Raw genomic sequence first — 19340 nt, forward strand, 5'->3', positions numbered from 1 at the left:
CACAGAGCCTTTTAGATAAAGTGCACTATAGCAGCTGTGCCCAGAGGAGGGCCACCGAGGTTTCCTCCCAGGGTCCCGTGGGGCTCCATCTAGGACCAGCAGTGGCCAGACTTTCTAGGGCTGGTGACCTTTCAGGCCTGGTACTAATAGATCACCTTGTCAAATCAGGAGCCGGGGTCTCTAGGGGGGACACGGGTCTCCTCTGATTAACCAAAACAAATTAGATTTCCCTATTTCCCTTGGTCTGGTAAGGGCTAGCCCCACCTTGGCCTGGTGAGGGCTAGACCCACCCACCCAACATCTGTTCTGCCTCCAGGCTTCAGCCAGGGTTGTCTTTAACTGGCGCTGTCAAAATGTGATTCCTCGGTTCACCTGCAGGGGGCATGTGGCTGCTCTCCACATAGGTCCTAGTCTTCAGGCAGGCTCCCTGGGACAGGATTGCAGCATCTTTTTACCCCCAGGTGCAATTTTAAATATTAGTATAATTCATAGAGTTCAAAAGCAGTTGCTCGCTGCTTGCTGTCTCTTCCCTTCCTGGGCTCTGGGAAATGAAGTGAAGGTACGGTTCACAGGAGGGCACTCCGGGGGTCGGAGGCTTTAGCGTTGAAGGGTGGAGTGGATGTCCGCATGGACCCCTGAGCTCATTTAATGGGGCCCGCATGCCGCTTGGTGGTGGGGACTGGCCCCCCCGGTGCGTGGCTGTGGGACCCATTCAGTGGAAGCCAACACAGGAAGAGGGCTCGCATGTCACCCTAGCCTCAGCTGGTCCCCAGGTAGTGTACACTCTTCATAGGATGTGGGCGTGCGGAGGGTGACCACCTCACCCCTGGGACGGGAGGCTGCTCACTCACCAACAGCTTCCCACCATCTGCTTTTTACACTGAGGAGGCTGTGTTTCGGACAAGCTGGGATATATTTAGCCCTGGGGAAGAGGCTGAGGACAAAGACAAGCAGTGCCCGGCGCTCTGTGCTGAGGAAGTGGTTTCACAGGGAAACCGGTGGCTGCAGCAGCAGACATTTAAAGACAAATGCTGCAGAGAACCGGGCCTCTGCAGCTCACCAGCCCTGGCTGCCGCCTCGAACAGTCTTACACGCCTTCTAGGATCCCTTTTTCTAGGAGCCTCAAGGAAGGCAAAAGTCCTGGGCAGGTCTGGGCTGGGGGTGCCAAGATTGCATCAGTGGGAGCCATCTCCCTGCCTGAGGTCCCCAGGGTCCCTCTAGCCAAAGTGTGGAGAGGGGCTACCTCCAAGAGACCCGTCTCACAGAGGGTACTGTTTTCTCCCACCACCACCTGCAAGGGCAGGAAATGACTCCCAATTTGCAGGCCAGGAAATGAGGCTATTGTCTTCCTCAAGGTCTGCTTGAGCCGGTGAGCCCCTTTCACCCTAAAACATGCCCTAGGTCAGCTTCCTGTGACCACACCCTACTTCCCATCTGAGTACCCCAAGCCTGTTTTTTGTCATTGGACCCCAGTGGGCCGGAAGGGATATGGAGTTGGGGGGACTGCAGGTGAAGGGCCTTGCATGGGCCAGTGAGGCAGCCACCATAAGCTGTAGGCATGACTTCCCCTCACTCCTACAGGCACCATGGAGTCACCAGAGCATGCTCTGAGCCACTGGAAAAGCACAAGACGTCTCTATCGCACAACTATGTAGAGAGACACATGTTTACCCAGGACAATCTAAAGTTGCCAGACCCATCCCATGGCCTTCTTAATGCAGGACAGCTTTCGGGGACCATGTTAGAACGAAGGGGGCAGTAGTTACCTCTCACGGCAAGTTCTTCTGGCGAGAGCTTAAAAATGATCAGAGGAGCTATTAAGACCTTTCAGATCAATAAAGGCATTTATGCATGTCTCGATTGTTTACAGTGATGGGCACTGCAGTTGATTCAGAACTGTCCCCAGGGTGCGACAGGGTCTCAGGACATCTCTCCTCATCCAGGCCTTGCTCATCAGGAGAGCAGCCACAGGCATGGGTGAAGTGCTCGCCTTTATGGGGCTGCACCATGGGTTGCGGGCCTTCATCCACCGAGCCAGTCATGGGGGCACACACCTGCCATCCCTGTTCTCCGAAAGTGGAGACAGAGGGTGGTAAGTTCAAGGCTAACCTGGACTACCTTGTGAGTTCCTGCAGCAAAAACAACAACAACAACACAAAAGTCCCAGGTCGCACACTTCTCAGGTCTCCACTAGGGGTGTTCCTTGCTTCTCGTCCAGTTGACCAGCAAGGACCAAGGGATTAGCCCTGCAGGGGTCAGTCTTGGGAAACACCACAGGAGGCCTTGAGGGGGGACTTTTTTTGTTCTGTTCTGTTCTGTTTTGTTTTGTTTTGTTTGAGACAGGGTTTCTCTGTGTTGCCTTGGCTGTCCTAGACTTGCTTTGTAGACCAGGCTGGCCTTGAACTCACAGCGATCCGCCTGCCTCTGCCTCCCGAGTACTGGGATTAAAGACATGCACCACCACACCCGGCTCGAGGGGGACTTTATTATCCCCATTTGGGAAAAAATGAATAACAGGTTACCCTGTGATACAGACATTACCACTTCTGGACACTTAACCAAAGGAATCTAAGTCAGCTTACCACAGAGACATCTGCACACCCAGGTTCACCACAGTAATAGTCACAGTGTCCAAAATATGGAACCAGCCAAGATGCTTATCCCCAGATGACTGGATAAAGGAGAGATGGTGTGTTCCCACAGTGGAATTTTACTCAGCCACAAAGAACAAAATTATATCACTGGCAGGAAAGCGAATGGAACTGGAAATCATTATGTGAGACAAAATAAGCGAGTCTCAGAAAGACAAATGTCACATTTCCTCTCATATGTGAGACCTGCCTCACACACATACCACCATACACACCCTCGCACGCGCACGCACACATTCATACACACACACATATAACACAGATACTCGTGCATGCATAAGCACACATGTACACACATACATGCGTGCACATAGGCATGCACACATATACACAGATATGCGTGTACACCCATACACATGTGTATATGCACGCACGCGCGTGCATACACACACACACACACACACTGTGAAAGTAGAAAGGGCACTATTTGAAAAAAAGGAATGGGCTCACCGGGAAAGGGGAACGGGGAGCAGGAGAGAAGAATGACATAAATGTAGGCAAAATGCATAGTAAGCGCGAATGAAATGTCTGTGACATCCAGTGTGTTGTGTAATGGCCGTATGCTAGTATACTATTTACAGTAATATATTATATATAATATTTTATTAGCAATAAGAGGTGCTAAAGAGACTGTCTCAAGAATTCAACCCAGAGCCTTCACCCAAGTTGACCAAACTGGGCCTGGCTTGCTTGTTGGGGTGGTGGAGAAGGCGGGTAGTCCATAGTCTCCTCTTCCTGAGCAGGGGCCCCACAGCTGTCTCCACACCCTGCAGGAAAGCTTCAAATTCCAGGCGAGCCCCATTGAGCTGGCGGCCATAGTGATGAAGGCTTGGATCCCATCTGCCTTCTACCTGTGGGTGAGCACAACCCCACCCTCTGTCTCCTGGAAGAATCTGGAGCATGGTCTGCTACTGTGGTGGAGGTTTAGGGACATGATGACACCCGCTTCTAGGAACTGTCTGGCAACCTTGACCCCTGGCTCCTCCAGTTGTGGGCTCTGCTGTGCTGCCTTCTTTTTCTATGCCGCTTCAGCAACCGCGCGCGCGCGCACGCGCACACACACACATCCTTTATCCACTGCAGAAGACTTTCTCCTCCCATCCTCCATCCCTGCCTCATGCAGTCATCCAGCATGGGGCTTTTTAAAGGGTCTCTTGCACACGCTTGATACCTTGCCTCTCAGGAACAGATCTCTACCTCTCTCTCGATTTGTTGGTGGAAGCAGATACTAAAAGTGCCTATATCTCTGTAAGCCATGAAACTGTTGTTGTCCAAAGATGTTCTCTCCTCTGCATGGGCCCTGCTAGAAATGTTTCTTAGAGCTTACCATGCGGGGTTTAGAAAGCTGGTGACGAGAGAGCCGGGCAAGCATCTGAGCCCGTCTAGCAGCCAGCTTTGCAGTATGACTCCTATTCTGCCTGCGCACTGAGGTCAGTGAGGAGCTTTCGGGTGGGGTCTGCAGGGCCCTACCTCAGGCTAAGGAGGTCAGAGATCTGGGAGTGGCCCAGGTATCTGTGGACAGTGGACTGCCAGGTCCTCAGACACCACCCACCTTGGTTTCTTTTCCTGTAGCTGTGATAAAATATCCTGACAAAAGCAACTTAAGGAAAGACAGTTTGTTTTGCTCTCGGCTCCAGGTTATAGTATCTATGGTATGTATGGGAAAGACACAACAGCAGGAATATGAGGGAGCTGGTAACACTGCATCCATCTGTAGCCCAGAGAGCATCCAGTGAATGCTTGCTCGGTGGTGCCCGACAGTGCAGTCCAGGATCCTAGAAAGAGGACGACCTCACCCACAGTAGGTGGGGCTTCCCTTCTCAATTGTAACAACCAAGACACCCCTAGGGGTCCATCTCATAGGCTGACAGCTAACACTATCACATCACTGCCATATAGGAATGCCTCTTTGATAGTTTTCCCCTCTATGCTTGTCCAGGAATAGGGCATCTGCACTGAGCATCGCCCAGTCTCTCTCCAGGCTTGGCTTGTACCCAGATCTCCCACAGCCACCAATGTACTGAGACCCTCCTGTTTTCTGGGTGGCATCCATCCCGTGGGGCAGACCCTGACAAAAGGCTGCATCCCTGCAGGCGATGGCCCTCATCCATGTCTGTGAGTGGGCAGTTAGTCCTGTTGCTAGGACACCAGCATCTTCATCTACACAGACAGCACTGGACATTCATTGTTAGGTGGGAGGTGCTTAGCGGTACACCCCCCCCACACACACACACCCTGAGTGGGGGGTGGCAGGAGCTACTGCATTTGAGCATGGCTACTATGGCACCACCTCCCCCATCCTGGTGTGTTCCCACCACAGCTCCCCACTGGGCTTTAGCCTGCTGGGGATCCAAAGTGGCCACCAGGACACAGCCTCCATACTGGAAAGGGAGGTGGCCCACTGTTCATCATCTGGGGGGAGGGGGGATGCAGAGCAGCCTGTTTTGAAAAGCAACATATCTCAGGGAATAGTGACCTCTCCCTCAACCCCCTCCCCAGTATTCTTTTAAAGCTTCCTTTAGCTGCCCAAGTGGTCCTCGTTAATGGAGGAAGAAGACTGCTGACTGGCAGGAGGGTAGAGTTGTTTTCACAGTACCTCTCCCCTGGAGGCAGATTCCCTGGCACCAGAGCACCCGCCCCCCCCCCCCCCCCCCCCCGCCCCACGGGCTGGGCTGCTGGGGAACTCCAGCCATCCATCCTTGTCTCCCTCTTGAATCTCAGTGACTGCTTGAGAGCCTGGGACGGAAGCCTCAGCACCTTGGGGCATCAATGCTTTGGCTTGGGAGCAGCCAGCAGGGTCTGTGTGTCTCTGTGCAATGAGCAATCCTGAACAAGACCGCACTAGCCCAGGGTCACATGGAATTGGATGACACATGGCATGAGAGGGACCTGGTGGTGGGTCCGTTGAAGTGGAAAAGGCACTCTGCGGTCTTCCTCTGCTGCACAGCCAGTGCTGAGGCAGTCTCTGCTTCTCTGCTTTGCTGTCCCTCTTCGCTGACCCTATCTCCCTGACTCTCCATGAATGAGGCTAAGAGCACTAATCTGTACCATAAATAGTCAACCATGACATCCTCGAGTGCTCCCTGCAGCGACCCAGTGGACGATCAGCCGATCTATCAATTGATCCATTCCTTCTGCTGGAAGGGTTTTGCAGTCAGTCGCCAGCTGTTCCCTAGCTTGTGGCTGTGTCACTGAGGGTGGGCAACAAGTCAGCTGGATCAGGCAGAAGGGGTCAGTGCCTGGGACCATGGCAGAAGCACACCTGTCCTCTTGCTGCCTGGGACCTTGCTGCACCCTCTGAGAATAGTGGGGATAGCGTGAGACAACCATGAGGCCTCACATGGCTTCAGGGAAGAGCTGGGGCAGAAGTCATGGAGATCAGCGGGGTGTCTAGAGTCAGTTCTGTGAAACTTCAAGATATGTGACGATTTCCCCATAGCAATGCTGCCACTGGACTCTACTCCATGGCAGTGGACAGCCCCCTTGCTGTAGTCTGAGGCCAGCGATGGCCACAGGGATGCAGCCCGCAGCTTCTGTGCACTTAACTTGCTGTTTTCCTGCTTTGTCCTTAGATTTTGTAACTTTTGAAAGCACAGCTCCCGACTCCAGAACACAGAAGAAATCCCCCGCTTCTTGGATTTCACAGATGCTTCCTCTAAGTGTTTGTCAGCATTCCCAGATCCCAAGCCCTTCCCTTTTTGTATGTGTGCTGAGCTGCTGCATAAAACTTAGCTCTTACACACACACACACACACACACAGAGAGAGAGAGAGAGAGAGAGAGAGGGCGCAACACATACTGAGAGAGAGCAACACACACACACACACACACACACACACACACACACACACACACACACACACGCATACATGCACACCCATGCACAACTCGTCCACCCCAGGTGGCTTCACAGAGTGTAACCTGTTGGCAACCCACACAGTGTGTTCAGATGGAGTCCTTTTGTATCTACACGGAACTGGCCGGCATTGGAGCCCAGGGCTCTGGCACTCTGACACAGCAGCAGTAGCAGCAACCAACACCAATGAGCTTTCTCTGCCCGGATGCCAACATGCATTCAGAGTGAACAGGCTAAGATGTTCTCTGAGGTAGGAGTGTCCCACCGCGCCCTCTCTGGGGACAAGCAGATGATGAGTCGGTACTCAGAGTACATTCGTTCCAACACAGTGTCCTTAGGGGCAAAGCAGGCCTTACTCTGCCTGGTCCCTGCTGGCTGACCCTGAGTACAGAAGAGGCAGGTTGGCTAAGGAGCCTGGGGTAGGCCTGGCTACAGCGTCATCCAGACAACATCAGGGACTGCTGTGGTCATTAGAAGGAAGACCAGAGCTCTTGGGTACTAACATGGAGAGACACATAAAGGGGGGATGGGCAGTCCAAGCCATAGGACCAAAAGGACAAATGTGTCTTCACTCAGGCCTGACGACTGCAGGGAAGCCAAGCTTCTATTATCCCAATATCCCAAGGTCCCCCAAAAAAGCTTGCCAATGCTGGATGAAGGTTAAGCCCTACTCACAGGATCTAGTAGACACCAAGAGGCAGGGCTGCTGAGCACAGAGGCCCAACTAGAAAGAGGCCATCTACAAAGAGAGAACCTAACACAGAGGCCACCTAACACAGAGGTCACCTAGCACATAGGTCCACCTAGCACAGAGGCCACCTAGCACATAGGTCCACCTAGCACAGAGGCCACCTAGCACATAGGTCCACCTAACACAGTGGTCACCTAACACAGAGGCCACCTAACATAGAGGTCACCTAGCACATAGGTCCACCTAGCACAGAGGCCACCTGGAACACAGGTCCACCTAACACAGTGGTCACCTAACACAGAGGTCCACCTAACACAGAGGTTCATCTCGCATAGAGGCCCCTCCGTGCCACATGCAATTTACCCACCATCAAGGGACCAATCTGTGTGCCAAGAGCCCGCTACGCTTCCTAAGAACTTACCCTTCACCATCTCCCATGGTTCTAATTTCAGCATTTCACAGCTCACTTTTGAAATAGCTTCTTTCTCCCCAAGTGCCTGCACTCATTGCAGCCTTGAAGTTAAACAGCCTCTCTCAGAAGGCAGATGTGTAAGATTGGGTCTTCTGCCTTCCTGGGAATATCAGAGCTTTCCTGGGACTATCTGAGATGCAAATGTGGGGCCTGGGCTGAGACCCAATTCAAGTTCATGTTCCGTAGGCGTGTATCCCAGGCTTTCTCATAGTGTTATAAGCCTTCCCTGTGGCCCATTTGGGGAAATGACAGGGTCCCCACCGGCAGCTGTGCCAACAGAGCTCAGTGCTGAGACCCCAGCCTGTGTTCCTGGCTCATGGAGCTGGGAGTCAGGCAGGGGGTCTCCTTCCCTCTGCCATGGGACTTGCTGTTGAGGCTGGTGACGGGTTCTTTCCCATGGGGTAGACCACAGCATGCAAAAGGTTCTCTCTGATCCAAGCCGCCCTGTTTCCCTCGCTCGCTGGCAGCTGATCCAATGATTGGGGACTCTGCTGTGTCGTCCTGGTGCCTTGGGGAAGGGGCACATCCCAGGTTGCAGCTTCATCAGTGGCTCCTGGAAGCCATTGGTGGTGGTACCAGCAGGAGCGGCATCCCGGAGTCCCGGGTCTCAGGGCTGCTGCTCTCAGCTTGGGTCGGCTCCTTGCCCAGGCTGTACGCTAGCCCCTCCAACATGGATGGCTTGCACTCATGACTCTGATTTTTGCCTCCCTGCCCAGGTCCTTGCTGCCAAAGTGCTCAATCTTGTCCTGCCAAACTTGACCTTGGGGCACATCGACACCAGCTCGCTGTCTCGGAACAAGACAGAGGTGAGTGTGGGCGGACAAGGGGCTGTGTGGGGCCCAGTGAGATATGACCTTAGTCTCCTCCTCACTCTGATGCCCTTTCTTTGAGTGATGGGGCGATGGGAGCACAGGGGAGGCACTTTTATCCTTGCCTTAGGGGATAGGGGAAGGTGGAGAGTCTGAGCTCCACTCCAGACAACCAAAGAGCTTGACGGAGGACATACTGCATGGTTAGTCAGGGCTCCCTGGTTCCAAGTAGCAGAAACCCAAGTCACAGAGATGTAAGGGGCCAGACGGATGGCCCGGCAATTACTAGAACTTCCTGCTCTTGTAGAGGGCCCTAGTTAGGTTCCCAGTTCACACCAGTGGCTCACAACTGCCTGTAACTCCAACTCCAGAGGATTTAACACCCTCTTCCGGCCTCCAGAAGTGTGTGTGTGTGTGTGTGTGTGTGTGTATGTGTGTGTGTGTGTGTGTATACATGATGCATACATAAGAATACAAAATAAATTAAGGGATTTAAGCACACAAGGGTGTTTATTGGTTAACAGGAAATAAAGGCTTCAGGCACAGTTGGGTCAGGGATCAAAAATCTCTGTAAGAACCTGCCCTTTATCTGTCTCTCCCTGACCAGCACCTCCGCTTGGTTTTATCCCCACCCAGGATTTCCCCAAGTAAGGGCAAAGAAGCCACTACACTAGCCTTACCACCTGAGTAGCACAGTGCAACTCCCTTACATGTCCCAGGCTGTCAGGCTGTCCAGGAAGTGGGTAGGGCTAGCCCCACCTACACTCTGGGCTGAGAGAAAAGAAGACAGGTTCCCGGATCCTGGATCGCGGTGACAGGAAGGACAGACAATCTCTATAAGGGGAAGACCTGCCTGGGGTTGCCACTGCTGGGCTAGCCTGAGAACTTGCTGGGAGTTCCCACACGCTGAGTGTGAGTGAGCCTGAAAACCTGAAGGCTTGAAGGGACAACCGTGACATGTGGCAGATGCCAGAATTACTGATTGCTTTGCCAACTCTTCCACCCCAGTGTCCCAAAGACCCTGTTCCCCTGCTGGGGGGCGGCGGGCAGGGGCGGCAGGCAGGACCCTGACAACCCAATGGCCTGGCCTGCTTTCCTGGGCAGTCAGTCTGGCCTCCTGGTCAGGTTCCATCCAGGGACACGTGTGGGAGTGGGGGTAGAGAATGCCTTTATCGGCTTGCAGGGGGGGTGGAGAGCCCCCAGCCTGCGGGGCCAGCCGTGTAAAAGACTGTAAGAGGCTGGGGTGTAGATCAGTGTGGAGAGCTCCTCTCCCTGTAAGAAGCCCTAGGTTCTAGTCCCCCTAAAAATTTCAGGTGGGGGGGGGGGAATTTGAGGGGGCGGTATTTCAGGAAGCCTGAGGGCCTTGGACCCAGGGTGCCATCCACCTTCCCTTAAACTTTTTTTTTTTTTTTTTTTTTTGAGACAGGGTTTCTCTGCATAGCCTTGCCTGTCCTGGACTCATTTTGTAGATCAGACTGGCCTTGAACTCACAGCAATCCACCTGCCTCTGCCTCCCGAGTGCTGAGATTAAAGGCGTGCGCCACCACTGCCCAGCTCTTCCCTTAAACTTTTAATACAACTTTATTCTAAAACCTGTGGTGATTATCAAGCCCACACTCTGTGCCTAAGCTCTGTGTAGCCTTGACTGTCCTGGACTCACTTTGTAGACCAGGCTGGCCTCAAACTCACAGCGATCCGCTTGCCTCTGCCTCTGCTTGGGTTAAAGGCGTGTGCCACCATGTCCCGGCTAACTCTGTGGGCTAGTGGGGTGGGGGTTGGGTTTGGGGGGTGGGCAGTTTGTGTGGCGCTCTTAGTCTTTCTGAATGTTTGAACAAAGACTGAGAAAGGCCAAAGCCAGCCAATAAAAGTCAGCTTTGGGTCTGGGCAAGCTCGACCTCACTGCCCCTGGGAGGAAGGTGAGGCTCAGGGAGAGTCGGTGATCAGGGCTGCAGGTCAGGGGCAGCGCTGGGGGTAAGCTTGTTTGGTCCACAAGTCTGTGCTTGGGCTTGTGCCTCCTTCCAGCTTCTAGATGGATCCCAAACCGTGCCCCCTCGGCTGTGGTACAGTCCTCCAGCCCACCCAACAATGTTAGTGCCACTTTACAATGGCCACCCCTGAGTCTTGTCCTCTGTGGAGCTTCCTGAAGCTATAATCTTATTTCCACACCTCCCAGACACCCTTCTGTCTCCCTGTAGCCTTGAGTCAGCTTGTGTTTGAAGTAATGGAAGCTTGGGCCAAAAGGAAGCAAACCACTCACCCAACAGCACAGTCAGTGAAGTCAGGATTTCACCCAGGTCCATGTCTGTGCCAAATGCACTTGACAGTAACATATTAGGAACAAAAATGTAGCTGTCAAAAAAAAAAAAATGTAGCTGTCAACACCTGCGCGCGCGCGCGCACACACACACACACACACACACACACACACACACACACACACAGAGCTCTCTTCTTAAAATCACTGTGAGCCACATACAGCTGTGAGAGCTACATAGGCATTTCATGTGTCCATTCGCTCTGCCCCCACCCCCACAACAAGGAAGACGCCCAGTCAGGCGTTGGCCCTGTATAGCTACCATCACCTATCCTCAGCCCTGACAGCCATAAATATTTCCCAAATGCTAGCCAGGCTGACTCAGTGCAGCCCTTTCTCGCCATGCCTAAAGCCCTGACTTCCACCCTCAGAGCCACAAAGAGAGAGAGAGAGAGAGAGAGAGAGAGAGAGAGAGAGAGAGAGAGAGAGAGAGAGAGAGAGAGAGAGAGAAAGCCCACAGTGACCTAACCAAAGGATTTGAGGGAGGCCCCCCTCAGTTTCCCCTCATGGCACATATCTCCTGGTCTTTTTTCTTTTTAAATTTAATTTCCTTCTGTGTCTCCCTCCCTCCTGTCGTGGCTGCAGTTCTATCTGTGACCTGCCTTTGCTTAACACCACTGGTGCTCCTTCCCAGGAGGTACCACTATGTAAACAAAGTCTGTGTGACCAGGAAATAGAAACAAAGCCAAGAGTAGGAAGTGGTTAGGGCCTTGAAGCAATTAAACCCAGGAGTAGACTCCTCGGGGACCTAACATATTGGGAGACTCCAGGGGGGCCAGGAAGGGTATAAATTGCAGACTTAGTGCCCCAGTTAGCTGGAGCCCACAAGGCCGTCATCCTCAGAGCCTGGGGGAGAACAGCATAGACGCAGCATGAACATATCCAGAAGCAGCAATATGGTGGCCAGGAGCTGGTTCCCTCCTCTGTCTGGCCCATGCCCTCTCAGCATCAAGGCACCCTTCCTATTGCCGAGCTCTTCTAGGGGTGACCCTTGCCTTCGTAGTGTCTTTCACTCCTTAGAGAATAAAGCAAGCCCTTGACCCAAAGCACAGGGCAGCTTCTTAGCTAGCTTCTTATTAACCAGGATGTGGACACGTGACCACACCTAGCTGCAAGGGAGGCTGAGATGTGTGTACTCTTTGTCTGGGAGGGCCTATACCCTGCTTAATGCCAAGGGCTCTACAGGAGTTGAGGTACTAATACCAATAGGCCACTAGACCTCTCAGTGCCTCAGCTACCTCTCCGGTAGCATATGGATAATAAGAGCCTTGCATCCATGTGGGGCACTGCACCTGTAGCAAGAGCTCAGGTGACAACTGTTGTTTTGCTACATAATGCAGTCCTGAATGGTTCCTCCTGTACCAGGTTATGCGCAAGGTGGGTTTCCGATGGGGTGGCACAACTGTTGCTGCCACTCTCACTATTGTCACTATTGCCATCTCAAGACTTGGCCAACCCCAGGTCTTAACCCCAGCCACTCTTAAGATGGCACCATAACTGTCCTCCAAGTAGGGCTCCCCAGAGACTCTGAAAGAAACAAACCTATAATGACCTGGTTCCATGGCTGGCTATCCTCACACTTTCCCTGCACTGCTCTGTCAGACTGAAGCTCCCTCTCAGCCTGCTGAACAGATGGCCTGGCTCTGTGGGGTCCTCGCCAGCTCAGCTGCAGGAAGCATCTAATCTGTCCCGTGCAGCTCATCACAAATGGTCAGCTTGGCAGGGCTCAGTCCATGCCCAGCGTGGGAAGGGATCCAGGGTGTCAGGGTGACTGCAGGACAGCCTGTCCCCTCTTACGTGGGTCTCAAGCTCTGTCCAGGCCTGTGGAGGGAGGGGTGGCAGCTGAACTGGGTGAACTTAATCTAGGCTCAGAGACCCCTGCTCTTATCAGGCCCAGAAGCCCTCAGTTCCCCCCTCGCCTTGGTCTCAGGGTCTGATCATCTGGTTGTCTCAAGCTTGCTCAGATTCTTACTGTGGCGAGTAAGCCAAGGGCATCATGGCTTCCCACCTGCTCTTGGGAGCCTAAGAGACTTGTAGAGAAGGAGGGTCCCTGCTCCAGCCTGCGCTTTCCAGCCCTTCCGCCGGAATGTCCATCACCATGTCATCCCACATAGGCAGGCAGAGTTGTGGGCTGAGAGGAGGAGGCAAGAAAACCCACCGTAACACCTCAATGCCCTCAGAGCTGCTCGTGAGCCAGATGACCTGAGTAGATAACCCGCTGTTCCTGCATTTTGGTTTTTTTTGGGTTTTGTTTGGTTGGGTTTTTTGGGTTTGGGGTTTTGTTTGTTTGTTTGTTTGTTTTTGGTTTTTTTGTTTGTTTGTTTGTTGGTTGGTTGGTTTTTTGTTTTGTTTCTAACAAAGTCAGTCTGGCCTAGAACTCAAGCTCCTCTTGCTTTGACCCTCCCACCGTGCCTGGCTATGTTGCTGTTTATATTTGCAAAATTGCAACTTAGTACTGGAAAGTTTCTGCAGGCCTTTATGTAGACAGATAGCCCTCCATATCCTTGGACTCGACTTAGGAGATTCCAAACAGCCATTTCTTTATCTGTTCTACACAGTCCAGCATTTCTATAGCACTGACCTTGGCATACATTGGATAAGCCTTTGGGGGTGACCGAGGCAACGGGGGAAGGGTGTGTGGTGGTCCTACTCAAGGCACTACACAAGGTACCTCACATTTTGGGGGTCCTGGATCTGTTCCCCAATTGTGTGCTGAGCCAGAGCTGTGTGAGACATGTTCAGGTCTGGGTGCAACGGTTCAGACCCATGTTCTCAGGGGCGGGGGCACCACAACCCTTGGGCAGGCAGAAGAGCACCCTCCCAGGAGCCCGCCAGCTGACGGAATCTCCTCCTCTCAGGTGGACCTGTACAACTCTGACCCACTCATCTGCCACGCGGGCGTGAAGGTGTGCTTTGGCATACAGCTGCTGAACGCTGTCTCGAGGGTGGAGCGTGCCATGCCCAGGCTGACACTGCCATTCCTGCTGCTGCAGGGGTCTGCTGACCGGCTGTGCGACAGCAAAGGTGCCTACCAGCTTATGGAGTCTTCCCGGAGTCAGGACAAGACACTCAAGGTGAGGGGTAGGAGGCCATCTTGGCAGAGGAAGTGGGGGGCACTGGTCAGACCAGCCTGGCCGAGAAGAAACATGGAGGGGTTTGAGGCAAGTGAACTTAGTGACAACACATGGGTCCCCAGTGCATCGCTTCACAAAGAATGAAGCTCAACTGAGGAAGAGAATAATCTGACAGACATAGGAGACAAAGTCTTATGCAAGCTGCAGGGGTACCTGCACTGTCCCAGTGTCCTCTGCACCTGCCACAGCTCAAGGCCCACAGGTCCTGGGGCCTCCGGGACTATGGGGGCAGGTAGTGCAGGTTCTGGGGCACCTGGATGAGTCTGGTTTGCAAGGGCATCTGCAGGGCTTGGCCCTGCGGTGAGGCCAGGCTTGATGATAAGGCATGTTTGACACAAGAAACAGAGTACCATCAAAAGGCTTTCAAGACTGACGGTGTCCAAATATGCATGTCTGTTTGTCCCACTGAATTATGAGGCACCCCGACTGAGGGGGTGAGGCCCTGCTGGATGCCAGTCAGACAACAGGCAACCCTGAAACTGAAACATCCCCACCCACTTGCCTACACTGTTAGGCTCCTAGACTGGGTAGGTGTGGAGGTACCACAGAATCTGGCCTGCATCCTCACTATGTTATAAAGACAGCTAGATGTCTCTTAAAAAGTGGTAGAGTCAGAATTTGAACTGAGGTCCTTGGACTTGAGTCTGTAGTCTCTCCCAGCACTGCACCACCCTGGCAGAGATTCGTATCTTTGCATGTTGTCAAGGGCTTGGCTGGGGTGCTGCTCAGTGGTGGAGCTCTTGCCTCCTCTCTTGGCCGGGTTCCTTCCTGGCTCCAAGCTCACAAGGAGAGTTAGCTTTCTGCTCACTCAGCAGCCATCCATTTAATCTGCAACTCCTGTTATTGGGTTCTGACTTTATAGAGGTCTTCAGGGCAGTCCGGCCATGGCTTTTTCTTCCCTGGAGCCTGCACTCCAGTGGGTGAGCAAAGAGGAAATGGATGCTCCAAATGGCTGTGGACAAGGGTCAAGGGCTGCAGGACATAGGGATGCCAGGCGCTTTCCTCCCATGAAACAAGGAGTCCAAGAACCGGCCTGGCGTGGTAGTGCACACCTTTAATCCCAGCACTCAGGGAGGCAGAGGCAGGTGGATCAGCCAGCCTAGTCCTACAAAGCCAGTCCAGGACAGCCAAGGCTACACACAGAGAAACACTGTCTAGAAAAACAAAAAACACACGCACACAAAAGAAAAGGAAGGGGAGGAGGAGGGAGAGAGGGAGGAAGGAGAAGAAGAAGGAAGGAAGAAAGAAAAGGATGGGGCTGGAGAGATGGCTCAGAGGGTAAGAGCACTGACTGCCCTTCCAAAGGTCATGAGTTCAATTCCCAGCAACCACATGTTGGCTCACAACCATCTATAACAAAATCTGTATACATAATAAATAAATAAATATTTTTTAAAAAGAAAGAGAAGGAAGGAAGGAAGAAAGAAATCAGGGAGAGTAGCCATGGTAGAATATTCCAGACCAAGCGTGGAAGGCCCTCAGTCTTGACACAGGGAACAGAAGTGAGAACAAGGCTGGCACAGGGGGAGGAGCCCATGAGAAACACCATTCAGAGCATGCCGCCTTTAGATGGGAGGCGCCTGTGTCCATTGGTACACAAGCCCACCTACAGGGTGAGCACCTGCACCACCTGCAGCTTCTGGAGGATGACAAACGGCATCCAGAGGCAGCATGAGCCAGGCACAGAAACCAAGAGTGGCATGCCCTCATGGACATGTGCGAACTACACTATAAACAGTTCCCAGTGATGGTTCCCAAGGAGGGACAGACAGGACGACAGGTAGGTTGGGGCAGATGCGCCTAGGTGGCTGTGTCCTGTATGTCCTGGTGTTCTGTGGCTTGTTGAACATTCCAAAGTGGAAGAGATTTGTTGAGTACTCTTAGCACGGAGGAGTAAGCGGCTGGGAGCGATGGGTGTGCTGATGCTCTACACAGCACCGAAAGATGCTCCTGGAGTTTAGCTCTGTAAAAACGAGGGGGCTGCAGTGCCCCTCTGAGATAGGTGAGCCCAACAGACATCAGAAAGAAATCCTAAGGCAGATGGCAAGTTGGTAGGTGCCACGTCTGAAGGAGGGCTGACGGGAGGGGGCATCCTGGTCAGCGACATGGTACAGTGATTACTAGGCTGCTGGTCTGTCTCTGGACATTCCTGGAAAGGTCAGAGACATCCAAGCATCAAGTGTCTCTGGGTGTGGCAAATGAGATGCCTAGAGACCTTGCCAAGGGCCACTGCTATGGGTGGGTATGGAGGGAGGTGAAGAGCTGGGGGGAGATGGAAGGTGGGGTGTGAAGATGGACAGAGCTTCCTGGCAGTGAAGACTCTGGGTAACCTAAGCAGGTGGGGAGCCCTGGGAACAGCAGGGGATGTCCAGACTATTGCAGAATTGTAGCTCATGAGTAGAAGGTGCTGGCTAGAGCAGGGCAGGGCCGATGCAGTACTGCTTGAGGCGGGGTGGTGGCTTAGGGCTAGACACTTAAGGCTAGCCTAAGCAACAAGGCAACAGCCCATCTGAAAACGAAGCGGGGTACCATTGGGAATGTGTGCCGAATTAGCTCGTAGATATGACATCGTGCACTCCTGTACCCTGCCTGTCCTCCACGCCAGCTCTAACTCCTTTCTTCTCTGGATTGCAGATGTATGAAGGTGCCTACCACGTTCTCCACAAGGAGCTTCCAGACGTGACCAGCTCTGTCCTCCATGAAATAAACACATGGGTCTCCCACAGGATAGCCATGGCAGGAGCTCGGGGTCTGCCCTGAATATGCTGGCCAGGCAACCAGCTCGTGGTCTGGGGGAAGCAGGCAGAGGAAGGGCAGTACTGGCTAGCTCAAAAAGGAAAAAAAAAAAAAAAATCACAAATTGGAGGAAACCCTAGTGCAATTTACTTTGAAAACAAAAAAAAGATAATGTATATGACCACTGATCTACCACGTTAAGGGGTAGGCACTTTATGAAAGAGGGAGTGTATTTTCCACACAGAGATTGTGTTGAAATGCCCTTTGAATTAAAAAAAAAAAAAAAAAAAAGGCAGCATCTGCCCACCTCTCCCGGCTCCCGTGGGGTTCACAACTCTCAGTCCCACGTCCCAGCCTGCAATAATCAGAGGTCTCTTTTCTCCTGTCCCAAGTCCTCTCTGGCATGTGATGAGGTGGCCTGTGTCCCCAGAGCTAGCTCCTTACCAGGCCCACATGCCCCTCCAAGGCACGTCCTCAGTACGGGCAGCCACCCTATGACCTGGTCAGGGACTTCTCAGATGAAGCCAGGCTCGGGGAGGGCAGGGTGGCCCTGGATAGCTCTTCTCCCCACACACAACTCCTCCAGCGGCTGGGAGTTTGTTCTACCCACAGCATGTTGTGTGTATTTAGAAAAGCACCTTTTCTCAGGTCACTAAGTACACACTCCTTGCTGAGGAGGGTGGCTTTGAAAATGAGCATTTAATATATATGGTATATTCTAAAGTAAAGACTATATGGGTGGGTGGGTGGGTGGGTGGGTTGGTGGATCCTGGCTGTATACAGGGCAAGTCCGCTGAGGGCCCCAGTCCCCTAACTGAGGACTAGCTGACTCTTCTTGTAGAGAAGACACACGGGATTGGTGTTGAGGACCGTTTCCTGGGCCGTCCCTCTGTCCAGAGCCGCTAGGAGTTGCTTGCCAGTAGCACAGCTACCTCTGGTGGCAGGAGAGACTCCCATGGGGCCGTGGTGCTGGCTGCCTGTCCAGGGCAGCACAGAGCACTCGATAATTGCCCACAGACAAGGACCACGGCTGTCTGCACCCCATTCCAGGCTGCAGCAGGATGGCCAGGCCAGGCCTCATAGAGGCCACCCTGGGCCAGTGAAGTCCAAGCCCCTGTCCTCTCAGGTGCCCACCCCGAGGCCCATTCCGGGCCTTACTTAGCGCCAGCAATAACTGGGGCTCACCGCCCTCTAGGAGCACTTTCATCTTTACAGAGGGGCTTGCTGTTACCTCAGGAGTCTTGTTAGTGCACATAAGACCCTGGGAAGGAGCCGAGGAGAAGTGCTTGGCTGCTGGGAGGGGTGTGTGTGGGCCCTGGATCCTCCGGGAAGGTGGAATCCAGGGCCCTACGATCTTGGAGGAGGCACCTGTCAACATAGGCCCTGTCCTTTCTGGAGTTTTTTCTAGGTCCTAGGGAGGGCCCTCTGCCCCTTCCAGTGGCCCTGACCATGCATATAGTCCAAACCCAGCCACCTACTACAGGCCACAAGGGCACTGTGCCCCTCAGCGGGGGCCCAAGCACTGCATGCAGGGAAGGAAGGGCCCAGGAGCTGTCCAGAGCTCCCTCTTAGCTCACCTTCTCTTTAGAAAATTAAGATATATAAAGTGCTAAGAAGGGCAGTCAGCACCACTCTCCCACCGCCCCCCACACCCCTCCATCCCTCCCACCCCCAGGCGGCATCGGGCAGGCATGGGGTATTTCTGCTCTCCATTTTGAAAAGCAACTCCAGACTACTGTGCCCCTGGGCCCAGCTCCCTGGCTCTCTCTCACCAGGAGCCACCCGGGGCTGCTCCCAAAAGCACATGCTGACAGCGCCACTATTTCCAAACCAAACGCCAGCACCTGGGCTGGCTGCTCTTGTGCATGACTTCACTTAGAGACGCATTTGTATCTGGTTAAAGAGCCACTCACAATAACAAAAGGGAAAATGATCTGAAATTGGGACCCAGCTTATGAAACCTGGAAGAGGGCACAGGGACACTGAGTGCATCGTGCGCCTGCATGCCAAAATCAGGACCGGCACAGGGCTCTGCCTGTAGAGAGCTGAGCCAGCCTTGTGCAGACTCCACCCTTGGCACTGGAGGAGGCCTGACAAGTGGGCCCTCACACTCACCCCGTCACCAGGATGCAGAGGACTTGGAGTGAAGAAAGAAGGCTTGGACACGCAGGGCTCGTCCTGAGAAGGGGCCACCGAGGAGCCCCGCTCCGGTGAAGGCGGCAGAAGCCAGAACCAAGCACCTTCTCCAACAATGATGGACTCAGTGCCTGAAAAGCTTTTTAGGAAAGGGCACCACCTGCAGGTAGTGGGGCACTATTCCCCACTAAGCACTAAGCCCCAGTTCCTCCTTAGAGACAGGGGGACAGCCTCCCTCCACCATGGCCCCCTCAGCTTCTGGGTGTCTTGTGGACCACCATGAGAGCAATGGGGGTGCTCTGACACCACCACAGGGCTCTGCTCCTATCCCTCCTCTAGGTCACCTCACACTTCCCTCTCTCTCTCTCTCTCGATTGCTAGTGTAACTTTCTAAGGATCACAGTGGCTCACTGATTTGTTACTGTCACGGCGCCCAGTCACACCCCATGTATACTCTTAGTGGGGAACCTGTACCGGCTTAGAACTACTAAAGAAACCAACGTGCACTACAGCTCACCCTAATAAACCACTGCTTTTGGAA

The 19340-nt window shown here is 53.3% G+C and overlaps 1 protein-coding gene and 1 long non-coding RNA gene across 6 annotated transcripts in view; one reads left to right on the top strand and one right to left on the bottom strand.

The window, feature by feature from the left end:
• The window catches only part of Mgll (monoglyceride lipase), a 101655-nt gene extending 84859 nt beyond the window's left edge, over window positions 1–16796 (top strand). For 3 of the 5 annotated variants that reach the window (XM_051154881.1, XM_051154880.1, XM_051154884.1), the window contains 4 exons: window positions 3395–3508; window positions 8387–8476; window positions 13652–13867; window positions 16562–16796. In XM_051154881.1, coding sequence (XP_051010838.1) covers window positions 3395–3508; window positions 8387–8476; window positions 13652–13867; window positions 16562–16687 — 546 coding nt within the window. In that variant the 3' untranslated portion in view covers window positions 16688–16796. The remainder of the gene's footprint in view (window positions 1–3394; window positions 3509–8386; window positions 8477–13651; window positions 13868–16561) is intronic. The other 2 variants (XM_051154882.1, XM_051154883.1) reach the window with 2 other exon arrangements.
• On the bottom strand, window positions 7153–7471 carry LOC127197152 (uncharacterized). The gene is made up of 3 exons (XR_007831608.1): window positions 7425–7471; window positions 7344–7376; window positions 7153–7293 (listed from the first exon to the last, which is right to left on the bottom strand). It is a non-coding gene; the product is annotated as an uncharacterized LOC127197152 (long non-coding RNA).
• Window positions 16797–19340: the final 2544 nt, after the last annotated feature.

This window comes from Acomys russatus, chromosome 13 (assembly GCF_903995435.1).
Source record: "Acomys russatus chromosome 13, mAcoRus1.1, whole genome shotgun sequence".
Lineage (NCBI taxonomy): Eukaryota > Metazoa > Chordata > Mammalia > Rodentia > Muridae > Acomys > Acomys russatus.